At 43.4% G+C, this 12467-nt stretch overlaps 1 protein-coding gene across 1 annotated transcript in view; it reads left to right on the forward strand.

Annotated features, from left to right (window-relative positions):
• Positions 1-12467, forward strand: part of PINX1 (PIN2 (TERF1) interacting telomerase inhibitor 1) — a 63758-nt gene that overhangs the window by 2152 nt on the left and 49139 nt on the right. The window contains exons 2-6 of the mRNA XM_027742510.2: positions 3166-3275; positions 5110-5202; positions 5534-5612; positions 9222-9314; positions 11854-11930. Of these exons, the coding sequence (XP_027598311.2) occupies positions 3166-3275; positions 5110-5202; positions 5534-5612; positions 9222-9314; positions 11854-11930 (452 nt within the window). The remainder of the gene's footprint in view (positions 1-3165; positions 3276-5109; positions 5203-5533; positions 5613-9221; positions 9315-11853; positions 11931-12467) is intronic.

The raw sequence follows: 12467 nt of genomic DNA on the forward strand, positions 1-12467 counted from the left end.
ATGTGGCACTTGGGGGTGTGGGTTAGTGGCGGCCTTGGCAGTGCTGGGGAACGGTTGGACTCGATGATCTCAGAGGGTTTTTCCAGCCTGAATGATTCTGTGGTTCTATAAAGAAATGACAGTTTTCTCCACTGGATGGTGCTGCTCGCCCGGAGTTGCATCACTTTACAAGCAGCCCAGAAGGTTGGTGTTAAATTATGAGCTGAATCTTTTAGCTGGAAGTTAGTGCCTTGTTTCCTTTCTTGCTCTCAAGACATCGGTGAACAAACATTTCTGATAAATTATTGACTAAACAGTGTTTCTTGTTGTTTTCTTGGAAAGGGAGGATGATTTTATGGTTCCTGTAGGTGGCATGGAGCTATTTCCAACTTCCTTAAATTCTTCTCTATAGGTGTAAGCAAGTTTGTTTGGGGGTTTTTCCTGCATTTGTCTTATCCTGTGTAAAAATAAGAGTATGTCAACCTTGTAGAAATATGACGATTAATCCCACAGTGGTAGTTAAGAAGTTTGAAATACATGGATTGCAAGTGCTGGGAAAGGGAAGGTCTCTTAATTTCAAGCTTAAGAAATATTTATTACAGGTGCCCTTGTGTTTTTTGTTACAAATGTCTTGGGAGTGAAACATCTCAGGGGGTTCTGCACAGGGGAATATTCAGGAAAAATAATAGAAAGTGAATTTTAAAGTGGATTAGCTGGACTACCTCAAACAACTCAATTTGGAAGTTAATTTAAATTCAACCATTCAGTTGTCATGGGTCACTTCACTGTGCAGACAAATCATTAGAAAGATGCAGTGGTTTGACAACTGTAGGAGTTGGGATCTGCAAAGTCACCACCCAGGGAACTGGTAACAGAGAGTGTAAGAGAGTATGGCCATCCTTAAAATGTTGTTAAAATTAAAAAAAGGCATTGAATAGTTTTTGATGGCTGAGTGAGGGAAAGTTGATGTTAATTGAGAGATTTTAGAGGTAGAGATGAAGAAATATGATTGGAAAGGAGGGCAGCTGCTCAGCTGGGCAGCATGACCTCTGGTAGAATCCTGGAATCAGAGTCATTAAGAATGGAAAAGAGCTCTAAGATCATTGAGTCCAGCCATTCTCCATCACTGCCCAGGCCACCAGTGACCCACGTCCCCAAGTGCCATATCCACATGGCTTTGAAATCCCTCCAGGGATGGGGACTCCACCAATGCCCTGGGCAGCTGTGCCAGGGCTGGACAATCCTTTCCATGAAGATGTTTTTCCTTAATATCCAACCTGAACCTCCCCTGCCACAACTTGAGGCTGTTTCCTCTGGTCCTGCCCCTTGTTCCCTGGGAGCAGAGCCCGACCCACCCCACCCCCCCCCAGCTTCCCCCTTCTGTCAGGGAGTTGCAGAGAGCCAGAAGGTCCCCCCTGAGCCTCCTTTTCTCCAGGCTGAGCCCCCCCAGCTCCCTCAGCCACTCCTGCTGCTCCAGCCCCTTTCCCAGCTCTGTTCCCTTCCCTGGACATGCTCCAGCCCCTCCATGTCTCTCTTGTCTGAGGGGCCCAGAGCTGCCCCCAGGGCTGGAGGTGCCCCAGCAGTGCCAGCACAGGGACAAGCGCCTCCTTGGCCCTACTGCCACACCAGGGCTGCTCCAAGCCTGTGGAGTTGCTTCATTTGTTGCTTCCCCACGTTTTGTTGGCAGCACAGGCAGGACTTGGAGTAGATGCTGCTCTGAAGGCTGCCTGGTGGGAATAATCATAGAATCCCAGAATGGTTTGGTTGAAAGGACCTTAAAGATCATCTCATTCCAACCCCCTGCCATGGGCAGGGACACCTTCCACTATCCCAGGTTGCTCCAAGCCCTGTCCAGCCTGACCTTGAACACTTCCAGGGATGGGGCAGCCACAGCCTTTAAGGTTAATAAGTTGTTTCCTGTGCAGAAGCAAAGGCCTTGTTAACTCCTCTCACAGCTCTTGTTCATTTAATCCGCTGTAAAATCTTTTTATGGATCTTTTTGAGCTTCAAAGCTTTGGAAGTTTGTTAAAAAAAAGCCCCCACTGTGCATCTGACAGTGCTGGTTCTTTAAGAGCAAAACTAAACAGGGCACAAAATGAGTCAAACATCCCCGTAGTATTCAGTCCCTCTGGCCCAGATCCCAAATCTGGTGTTTTAGGGAACGATGACTTCCTGATTACGTTGAAAACACCTCAGTGAGTTTGGCTTCTCCCTGACTTTGTGTGGCCTTGGGTGAACGGGTCATTTTTGATCCCCCGTTTCCCATGGTGGTTAATGAAGTTTGTGATCTTCCTGTCTCCCATCCTTTGTTTGTCTTGTTTATTTAGGTTCTCTTCCTGCCTGTGCTTAGGTGCACACTTGAAGTGCCTTGTTAACTGAGCTGGCTTTTCCTCCTTGATTTCCAGGAAGCTATTCCTGGTGGGAGAGGCAAGAACACGCACGTGGGCCTCGGGGACTGGAGTTTCTTTAGGAATCTGCATAGGACAAAGGAGCTTTGATTCTCCTTTGGATCTCTTAACTCCTGCAATAGTTTCTGGTGGCTTTTCCCAATAAATTTCCCAATAAGTTTCCTAGTAAACCATTCTTGGCAAATCCAGAAGCTGAAATCTCACTGGTTTGTGTTCTGTCATCTCTGGGCATTTGTATTTCATTTTTGATTTGTTTTTTTTTTTTTTTTTTTTTTTTTTGTGAAGGCAAGTATTAAAACTTCTGTGTTGTGGTTAAAAGGGAGACTGGATAATGGATTTTGTCCAGAACTGGGAAAGCAGCACTGTAATCACCTCCCCCGTAGATTTCCAGAATTGGAGCAAATATGGATTTTAGGCCTGTACACTTACATGGTAATCCTTGAAGCCTTCCCTGAATTGCAGCTTATCCCTAGGGACAACAGCTTCCAACTTTGGTGTTTGGAACTAGTGATCTTCAAGGTCCCCTTCCAACCCAAACCATTCTGTGGTTCTATGATATCAATTTTACTTTGGCATTCTTCACATTAATAATTAATATTTTCACCGCCCTTTTTTTGTTATTGTTGGGTTTTCTGTTAAGTAAACTTAACCCCCCAAATATATTCGGCCTGCTCTAAGTTCTGGGGGGTTTTTTTGGCAATGGAGAGCTGGAGTTGAACTGATTCAATACTGTGGAAATGTCAGTAGAGCCTGTTTGAACTTTTCCTCCCTGTCCCAGCCCGGAGAAAGCAGAAGTGGTCCGTGGATCCACGAAACAGCGCTTGGAGTAAAGATGACTCTAAATTCGGCCAGAAGATGCTGGAAAAGATGGGCTGGTCCAAAGGAAAGGTAGGATCCAAAGGAGAGTTCTGTATCTGAAGGGTCTAAAACTGCCAGGGAGCTCTGATTTATTCTCTTAAGTGCACAGAGAATTTGAGCAATGTTGGATTTCTATGCTTTGTTGCAAAGGCCTGTTTTTGACTCTCCTGCTTTCCAGTTTTTCTCCCTTGTTTGGCAAGTTAATGTCCCCAAATAGGAGCAAGAGTTGGCACATTTAATTAGGCAATGGTTAAAGTCTTTTAAGTTACTGTTATGCTCTCAGTTTTCTCCCTACTTTTGATTTAAAGCAACTCCAGGACCTGCTTTAATCTTTCACCCATTTTTAAGTGGTCTGATCTGTTCCTTGAAGCCCCAAAATGCAGCATTCTGGGAGCTGAATCCCTTCCCAGCTCCAACAGGTACCTGTGGGTGAGGGCACTGGTTTCTGGCACTAAGAATAACCTCTGGGTTATCCTGCAAACTGCTCAGCTGCCCCTTAAAACCACTTTTAATTCCACAGAGATGCCTCAGCAAAGCTGAGATTTGGGCCTGCACATCAGCGTGTTTAGTGCTAAGGATGCCCACAAAACCCCCACTACCTTTATTTAATTCTCCTCCTATATTTTCTCACCCAGACTTTCTTTAACAGAAATAAAATTAGGATCATTCTCCGTCCTGTGAATGCTTTAAAGCCTGTTCTCACATTTCTCAGTGTAGCTGCTGTTGCTTCAGTTGCCTCACAAGTTTCCCACTTGAGCTGCTGGATCTTCCTTTCCAACGGTTACAGCTGTGCAAGAAGGATTTCTCTCTCCATTCCACTACAAACTCAAACAAATGCAACCTCACCTTGACCAAATTAATGGGCAAAAGCCCATCTCTGCAGTGCAGTTAAGCTGCTTACACTAGTCCTGTCATCAGTTGTATTGGAATTGGGTCAGGGCAGGATGTGTGGCTGAGTGGCCTGTTTGCTTCCACACTTTTTTTTGGGTAGCAGGAGTTTCAAGGCAAATTTTCCACCCCAGGGACCAAATGAACTCAAGTGGATTTGTAATAGCAACAGCCTTTTTTCAATATGTCTCATTCCTTTAAATATTAGATATCCCAGGATCTCTCCACAGGGCTTTTCCCCATTGCTACACCACATCCATGTTCATTAAAGCCAACACACTTGGCTGATAATTTGTTACTGGTGACAAATTAGGCAAAAAGTAGGTGAATACCAGGAATAAAGTTATAAACCAAATGTTTTGTCTTTTATTTTTTTAACCCTGATCATATAGTTAAGAAAGATAACACTGGACCTGAGAATTGCTTCCCAGATTTGAATGACTGTGGGTTTTAGGATAGAGAATTCCCATAGTTGTTTGCTCCAATATTTCCATCAAATTATGAGTGTGAACGGGGTAGAAAAAGTTGTTAATATCCTGATTCTCCCCTACCCCTCCTCTGTTTCCCTCCCTTATAAACTTCTTTAGGATTATACTGTCCATGTGGATCTGCCTTCCCAGTGACAGAGGTATTTTACGGTAGGGACCTCTTCTGTATATGTAGTGTCTTGGTTTAAAACAGTAAACACTCTGGGCTTGCTTAGGAATGTCAGGTGACTTCCTGATTAATCACCCAACTGCTTAATGTTGTTGCTATTTTAGTGTTTATAATACTTTGCTGGAGGCTTAAGTAGTAAATTTTAAAAACTGAGTATCTCGTGTGCTAAAGCCTGTGAATGAATTCAGTTCAGGCAGGAAAATAAATAGTAAGTTGTGATTTCTTGTCGTATTTCATTGCAAATTCTTAAAGTACAAAAGCTCTGATTGCTCAGTCACTGCTGTAAAATCCTTACTTTTTACCTTTAAATCCTCCTTAGGGTCTTGGGGCTCAGGAACAAGGAAATCCAGAACATATCAGGGTGAAGGTGAAAAACAACACGCTGGGATTAGGAGCAAACATCAACAACGAGGTGAGAACTAGACCCAGGTGAGGGAATGGCTCCTTTCAGCTAAAACACAAATTTTTAAATAGAATATTAGTGAAATCTGTTGTCACATCTGGTGGTAGAATGTACCAAACAGGATTGTTTATGACTTACAAACTCAACCCTTATAATTTTATCTGACTTTGGAGTGACTGTGCGAGCTGTTGGTGTTATCCCCCTGTGGAGCTTCCCAGGGTCCCTCCCACCAACAAGGATTGAATATACCCAATTAAGTTATTACTTAATATCTGTTTTAGCAGAATTTGTGTTAGTTCTGAAGACTTTTGCCTTGTATTCATGTGGGTGATGTTTACAGGACAACTGGATTGCTCATCAGGATGACTTCAACCAGCTCCTGGCTGAACTGAATAGTTGCCATGGACAGGGTGAAACAGGTAGGTTCATGCTTTGCTCAATCAGATGCTGGAAACTTAGCAGAGTTTCCATTCTGTGTCTTAAAAGATGAGCTGAGGCCCAATTTGGGCTCCTTGCTGAGGTTGACAACTCCTCCTTCTCCCTCAAAATCAGTGAGAGCCAAAGGATGTGTTGCCGTCCATGACCATGCTGAAGTTTCTCTGCCTGGATATGTAGATATCTCAGTGGATCAGTTTTGCTCTCAGGACTGAAATAAAGGCTTTTTGTTGTTTATTTTAACCAGGATCACAATATTTGGGACCTTTTTCTGGGCTGTACTACAGCAACACTTGTTTCTTTATCCAGAGTCTGTCTGAAGGCTCACAACAATCACTCACAGTTGCAATGTTTTGTCTTCCTTTTAATAGTGAATTGTCACTCCTGGCTTCCATGTTCCACTGGTTTCTTAAATACCTCCTTTTCCTGTCCTTGGAGAGTTGCTCCATAGCTTTTGACTCAGGGTTATGCATCTCTGCTTTGAGTGTGCTGTAATGTGATTTTTGTAGCCCTCGTGTTGAGCACACAAGTGGGGAAACCACAACTTTCCCAAAAGGGCTATTTATAAAGTCCTTTTATTTTTGAAAAGCTTTGTACAGCTTGACTTTGGTTTGTAAAAATGAAGTTGTGGTGGGTGTGAGCTTACAGAAAGAATGGGTTTATCCAATGGTTTATCACCTCTCCTTTAGTTAGACTCAGGTTTAAGTCAGATCATACATCTGAACAACTCTCTGGAGCTTAGTGAATTTAGCAACTCTTCGTTCATTTATTCTTAACCCTTGAGCACTGAAGGTTTTCTAGGAGAGGAAATGCAGAAAGGTGAGGAGGAAAATCAGTTAGCAAGAAGGTTTTCTAATCCTAGACAACTGGGGTTAAAATTTTGAACCTGGTATTTAAAAACACCTTTTTTAAACTGCTGTGTAAGTTCTCCTTGTGCCCTGGAGCCCTGATAATGGTCTGAGGCCACACAGCACTTGGGGCTGTCCTTCAAGTCCTCAAGAGGTAGAAGAGCATATCACAGGGAAATTCCAAAAGTTCCTTTCTGCCTTTGTAACTAAATCCTACCCAAGTTCCAACTTGAGCCATGGGAAGATGAGGAAGGTGTAGCTGGTGGGAAAACCTGCAAAGTGCTGGGCAGAGAGTTGAAGTGACTTGCCCAGGGACACAGTGAGTCAGCACAGAGGCAGGTTCATTGAGCAAGGCTGTCTTGTTCCTAAAGCTGTTGCCTGGGTCACTGATGCAAAATGCTCCATGAAAGCTGTATTTCTCCCTGCTTTACTCAGTTATTTTAAGTTTTCAATCACTGAGAACAAATTTGGGTGCACATTGAAAATTCCTGGTCACAATCCCCTTGGGTGATTTACAGAAAGCACAAAGCTCTAAAACTTGTTTTTTTGGCAGTTTGCTTAAGCTGGCAAAACTCATCCGGCAAACTCTGCCTGCAGCTGTGCTGCAGGATCAAATGTTACATTACTGGCCATCAGCCAGTTTCAAACTGCATTAAAAGTCAGCTGAAAAACTTCATTGTTCTTAAAGAGCTGCTGGAGTTGCCAGAGCTGGGTTGCAATTAGAGGTCGGAAGGGAAAGGCCCTGTGGGGGTTGATTTGCCAACATTCAAGTACCCTCTGTGTAGTTTTACCTTTCTTTTCCTTTTTTCTAGGTGAGCACCCAGTGAGGGCAGGTTTAATTAGATTAGATGTTAGGAAGAAATTATTTATTGTGAGGGTGATGAGGCCCTGGCACAGGTTGCCCAGAGAAGCTGTGGCTGTCCCTGGATCCCTGGAAGTGTTCAAGGCCAGGTTGGACAGGGCTTGGAGCAACATGGGATAGTGGAACAGGGTTGGAACTACATGGTCTTTCCCACCCAAACCATCCTATGATTCCTGGCTCTTTTGCTGGGATACTCAGTGATGAAATCTGTGTCCCTTTCCCATCTTAAGATGCAGAAACATCATCCTGGCTGCGTCTGTGATGTGCCTTGGAATATCCATCTGTAGAAATAACATTTGACTTTCTTGCTTGGACTAAATGGTTTTAAAAAGCACAATAATATTCCTGCAGTGCTCACTCAGTTTGTCAGAGGATTTTTTTTCCAATCCCTGGCAGACATAGGGATGCACTTCCCTGCCCATTGCAAGTGCCAGCACGTTCTGGGAGTGAAATTCCTCCCTGCAGGCACAAGGCGGTGCTGCTGCGCCTTTCCCTGGAAGAATAATGTGGAGAAGGAAGCGCTGTGGGAACCCTTTGCTGTGTAATGCTCCTTTTGGTACAAGTAGCTTGGAGAATAGGCTTGAAGTGTCGTGTCTCTGTTCAGGATATTTAAGTTGTGATGCTTGTTTTCCCCACAGAACGTTTTTATTGGGGAATTTCTGTTAAAAATTGGGTTTGCTGGTCCTCTCTTCCCATTAGGGCTTAGTGTGGGAGAGTGGATCTCAGCTTTTTGGCACTCAGCTCTTCCACTGCAGGCTGAGGATTTCAGGTTTAGGTCAGTGATTCCATCGTCAGGTGGCACTACCTAACAAACAGGGAAGTGCTGGAATTCCAGTGTCAGAAAAGCTTGGGCTGAAAAGCTTTCCAGGGTGGGATCATGTAAAAAAGATGACTCAACTTGGCCCTCAGGGCATGGGTTCATTTCCTTACCCATTCCCAGTTGCCACTGGAAGGAAAAAAACATCTCATCAGAGTAACCTTTTCGTGGAGTTACGGAGCAGAGAATCCTGTGGTGCCTATTTTCAGGACAAAACTAATAAAGTACTTATTAACTGTACAGCAGGTTGATTCACTCCTTCTGAGATTTTTCTGGGGGGGGGAAATAACAGGCTCTGTGGGTGCAAAGAGAAGGTTTGTACCCCTAAAATAACCTGCCACAGCTCAGGAACGTGATGTCTCTACTGTTAAATCATGGGACTAATCCTTCATGTGGCTTTAAGCTGCTGCCAATCTCCCAAACTTCTGAGTGAATTTGGAACTCAGCCAAGCCCAGAGGCCATTCCTACTGGACAGTTTAGATGCAATCCCTCTCCTGGAAACTAGGAAAATGAAATGATATGGATGTGGCAGTTTGTTCTAGCTGGCCTGAGGGACAGAAAAGCTTTGCCACCATTCAGTTTCCTTACACAGATGGATCAGCTTATGTCCAAATAAAGGTATTTTGTGTAGGGTTAGAAGTGGAAATCCTGTAATTTCCCTCCCTTTCTCTACCCAGGCAGGTTAAGTATTTTATTTTGCACTATTTCTTATATCTTTCTCAGACTTTGGCACTGGGGATATTTTGTAACAAACGGCACAATAAACCCTGACCTGTTACTCTTTTCTAACCACAGAGATGGATCTGCCTTAGACCTGGAGTGCCTGTATCTGCCTTTTCAAACTACATTGGATTGGAAACAGGAAGGGAAAGAGATGTGGCAAAAAAAAATCAAGCAGTGACATGTCTCAGACAAAACTTGCCATGCTTCCTTCAGTAATATATTGTGATATTTTGTTGAGACTGGGTTTTGAGAGAGAAAGTTAAATACACTGGTGTTTGAATGTGGTGGTTAAAGTGCCTCTAACAGGGTTGGAACCTGTTTCCTTGGATTTTTTTTTTTTAGAGCCCTCAGTGAAAAATCAGAAAAAGACATTCAGCCTCGAAGAAAAATCCAAATCTTCCAAGAAACGTGTCCATTATATGAAGTTTGCCAAAGGTAAGAGGGGTTTTGTTGTTTCATAAGCTCTGGCCAAGCTTAGAACAAACCCTTTCAGGGTGATTTGTTGCCTTCTGAAGTTAAATCTTGGTTTAGGAATACCCCCTGCAGAAACTTGCTTAGAGCTATAATGTACTATCTCTCTTTATTTTGGGTAATTTTGGATGGCTTTAGGCTGATTAGTTGAATAAAACAGTTCCTACCTGAAGGAGCCACCAACTGGGTAAAGGAACAGCGAATATTCCAAGTTGTGGGTGCGTGAGCAGGGAATGGGAGGGGGGAAAGATGATGATGGAGTGACTTAGGATCTGCGTGGCACTATCCCCTGAGATCTCCAGTAACCCTGCTCAGAGATCATGAGGATGGGATCAGGGATCAGATTAAACCTGAAGGAAGGCAGGAAAGCCCTCTTACGTCCACCAGATACTTTATGGGATAAATTAGGACAGTGGTTGGTGGCCAGAAAAACTATCAAAAACTCATGGAGTTTAGTAATTTCTTCCTTAGAGCAATTACATTATTTCAGTCATCCCTGGGTTTGGCTCCTGACAATTCTAGAATCCTTTCTCTGTTCCTCTGCTCCCCTTTCACACACCCACATGCACATGGTGTGTGTACCTGTTTCAGGGTATGGATAGGATCAGTTCCACTAATGGCTGATTTATTAAACTGAAAGCTCTGTGCAATGTTTTTGGACAGCAAATGCCTCTGCTAAAACAGAGCTAATTGATGTCTGAATGGAGGCCAAATTTTTTATGTTGGGGTTTGGGATTTTTGATTAAATAAATTGGCCTTGAAGTCAAACCTGTTAACTCGACCCTGCCACTTTATGACATTAAACAATTAAATTGGTTCAGGGCTTGCAAGTGCAGAGGCCATGGCCTGTTTGAGGGAGTGGCAAAGAGGATTTATTTTGATTTGGATTTAACCTTTTGCTAAATATAGAGGAAAAAAGAAGTGTCTTTTGAGCATGTAAAATACAGATGAAGGCTTTCATATTCACAATACCTCTTATTTATTTGGTCGTGTTTCCACAAGGCAGCCCCTTGTTTGCTTGCACCCTCTGTGGTCTAAACCAGGGAAATTGTCCTTTTTCAGGGAAAGAGGAAAAGTTATTTGAGAAGGGCTGGTGTTGTTGTGGCCCTTGTTGTTCAAGCCTGATCCTGCTTCCTTTCAGACTAAACAAGACAAGCTCACACAAAAGCTGGAGAAGGGAACAGCGACGGCACAAAATGCGGCTTCCGTTTGCGGGGCTGGAGAGACACAGGGAGCACACACAACCCTTGGGTCTGGGAATACACACCAGTCTGAGATTAAAACACTGACTGCAGCTGCTTTTCTAGCAGCTGTTCCACTGGGATGCTGCTGGAGGTTATGAATGTCAGCTGAGTTGGTTTTCTGTTAGAGAGAGAGGAGCAGGGGAAGGCACGGGCAGACAGTGTAGGGTAAGAGGAGGAGCAGGAGGATTTTAGGTGTCGTTTTCCAAGCCTTGGCCAAGATAAAGCTGAAAACAACCACCAGTCTCATCCAGCTTGCTTGGGTAAGGACATTTAGAGGCTGTGCAGTGAGGCACCAGGAAGCTGGGTCACACTTTCTCCTCTAGGTTGATGTGTGTGTTTGCCCTCTGTAGGCAGTTCAGGATCCCGAGGAAAAGAAACAGGTTAAATAGTCAGATTTTGGGTTGTTTGGGTTTTTTTGTCCACTACAAGATTCATTTTGAGGTCACTGATTTTGGAATCAGAAAATCAAGTGATTAAGACCCCAGCAGACTCCTAATTAGTTGAGCTGTCTGGACTAATTTTGTTTAAATCTTTAACTTTTGCTGAGCTTTTTTAAGAGGTTTTTCTGAGAGAAACTGTGGAAAACCCAATATAAAGGTTCCTGCACTGTGGAATTGGCAAAACTTTTGCTCGAAACTCTGAATATCACATCACATCACACCCTTCTGCTTCCCCCTCCCTGCTCCATGTCTGATGTCCAGTTAGCCACACAACAACGAGATGGGAATAATGGTCCTGCTGGGAATCTTTGCTTCACCCTCAAAATTGTTTTGAGTTGGAATAATCCAGTGTTGGAGAGATGGAGGTTTTGCTTTTCAGAAGCAACATCAGGAATCAAAGTCCCCACGGAGTAAAGATGGAATTTTTTTTTTCATTGTATGGAGGACCTACAACTCCCTAATTCTGTCAGAGACAGGGAATCCTCCTGAGAATCCAGAGATCCTACACATACACACATTTCCTCATGAGTACCTTCATTTAGTGTCTTCATCACAGAATCACAGAATGGTGTGGGTTGGAAGGACCTTAATGATCATTAGTTCCAACCCCCTACCATGGGCAGGGATACCTTCCACTAGACCAGGTTGCTCCAAGCCCTATCCAGCCTGGAGTTCCTGATTTTTATTCACCTCCTGATTGTTGTTCACCTCCAAAAGCAATTCCTCTGTCTCTGTGGGTCAGTTTGTGTTACCAAAATGTCCCTGTCATCACCAGATGTGAAGGTTTGGGATTTTTTTCCCTCTCTTTACCCCCTCCAGGTAAGGACCTCTCATCCTGCAGTGAACATGATCTGTCCTGCATATTTGGGAGGAGACAGAAGAGTGGGAAGACACAGGTAAACAAGAAGCTTCACCTTTCTCTTGTTTCCATGCTTATTATCCCTCATAACAAAACAGTATTTAAACGTTTTGCTGCTAATTTGTTTCTACTAGAAAGGCTGTGCTTGAACTGTGAGGAAATAAGAGTGAATTTAATCCATATTTTGTGAATTATTGTGATGTAACTTCTTTGGAGTTAGGAAACTCCAGTATTTTTATTTTACAGTTGTTAGGAAATGCACATCACCAAGGAGAATTTTGCTTCATCTGAAAGGTCAAAGGTTGGACTCAATGATCTAAGAGGTCTTTTCCAACCTAAATGATTCCGTGAAAGATCCATAAATATCCAAAATAAAATTGGATATTCAGTAGCAACTGGGCAATCTCAACAAACTGCCCTTATTCTCACAAAAATTGGGAAAGGCTGAGCAGCTGCAAAGGATTCAAAGGTGGCTTGAACACTGATAAATATTTAATGAGAAGACCTTTCCCCTGACTTTGTGTAATGAGAGCAAGGTTTGGACTGGTTTTTATTTTATTTATGTGCTCATTAG

This window comes from Pipra filicauda, unplaced genomic scaffold (assembly GCF_003945595.2).
Source record: "Pipra filicauda isolate LSUMZ 115617 unplaced genomic scaffold, ASM394559v2 scaffold132_size2486313_pilon, whole genome shotgun sequence".
Classification (NCBI taxonomy): Eukaryota; Metazoa; Chordata; class Aves; order Passeriformes; family Pipridae; genus Pipra; species Pipra filicauda.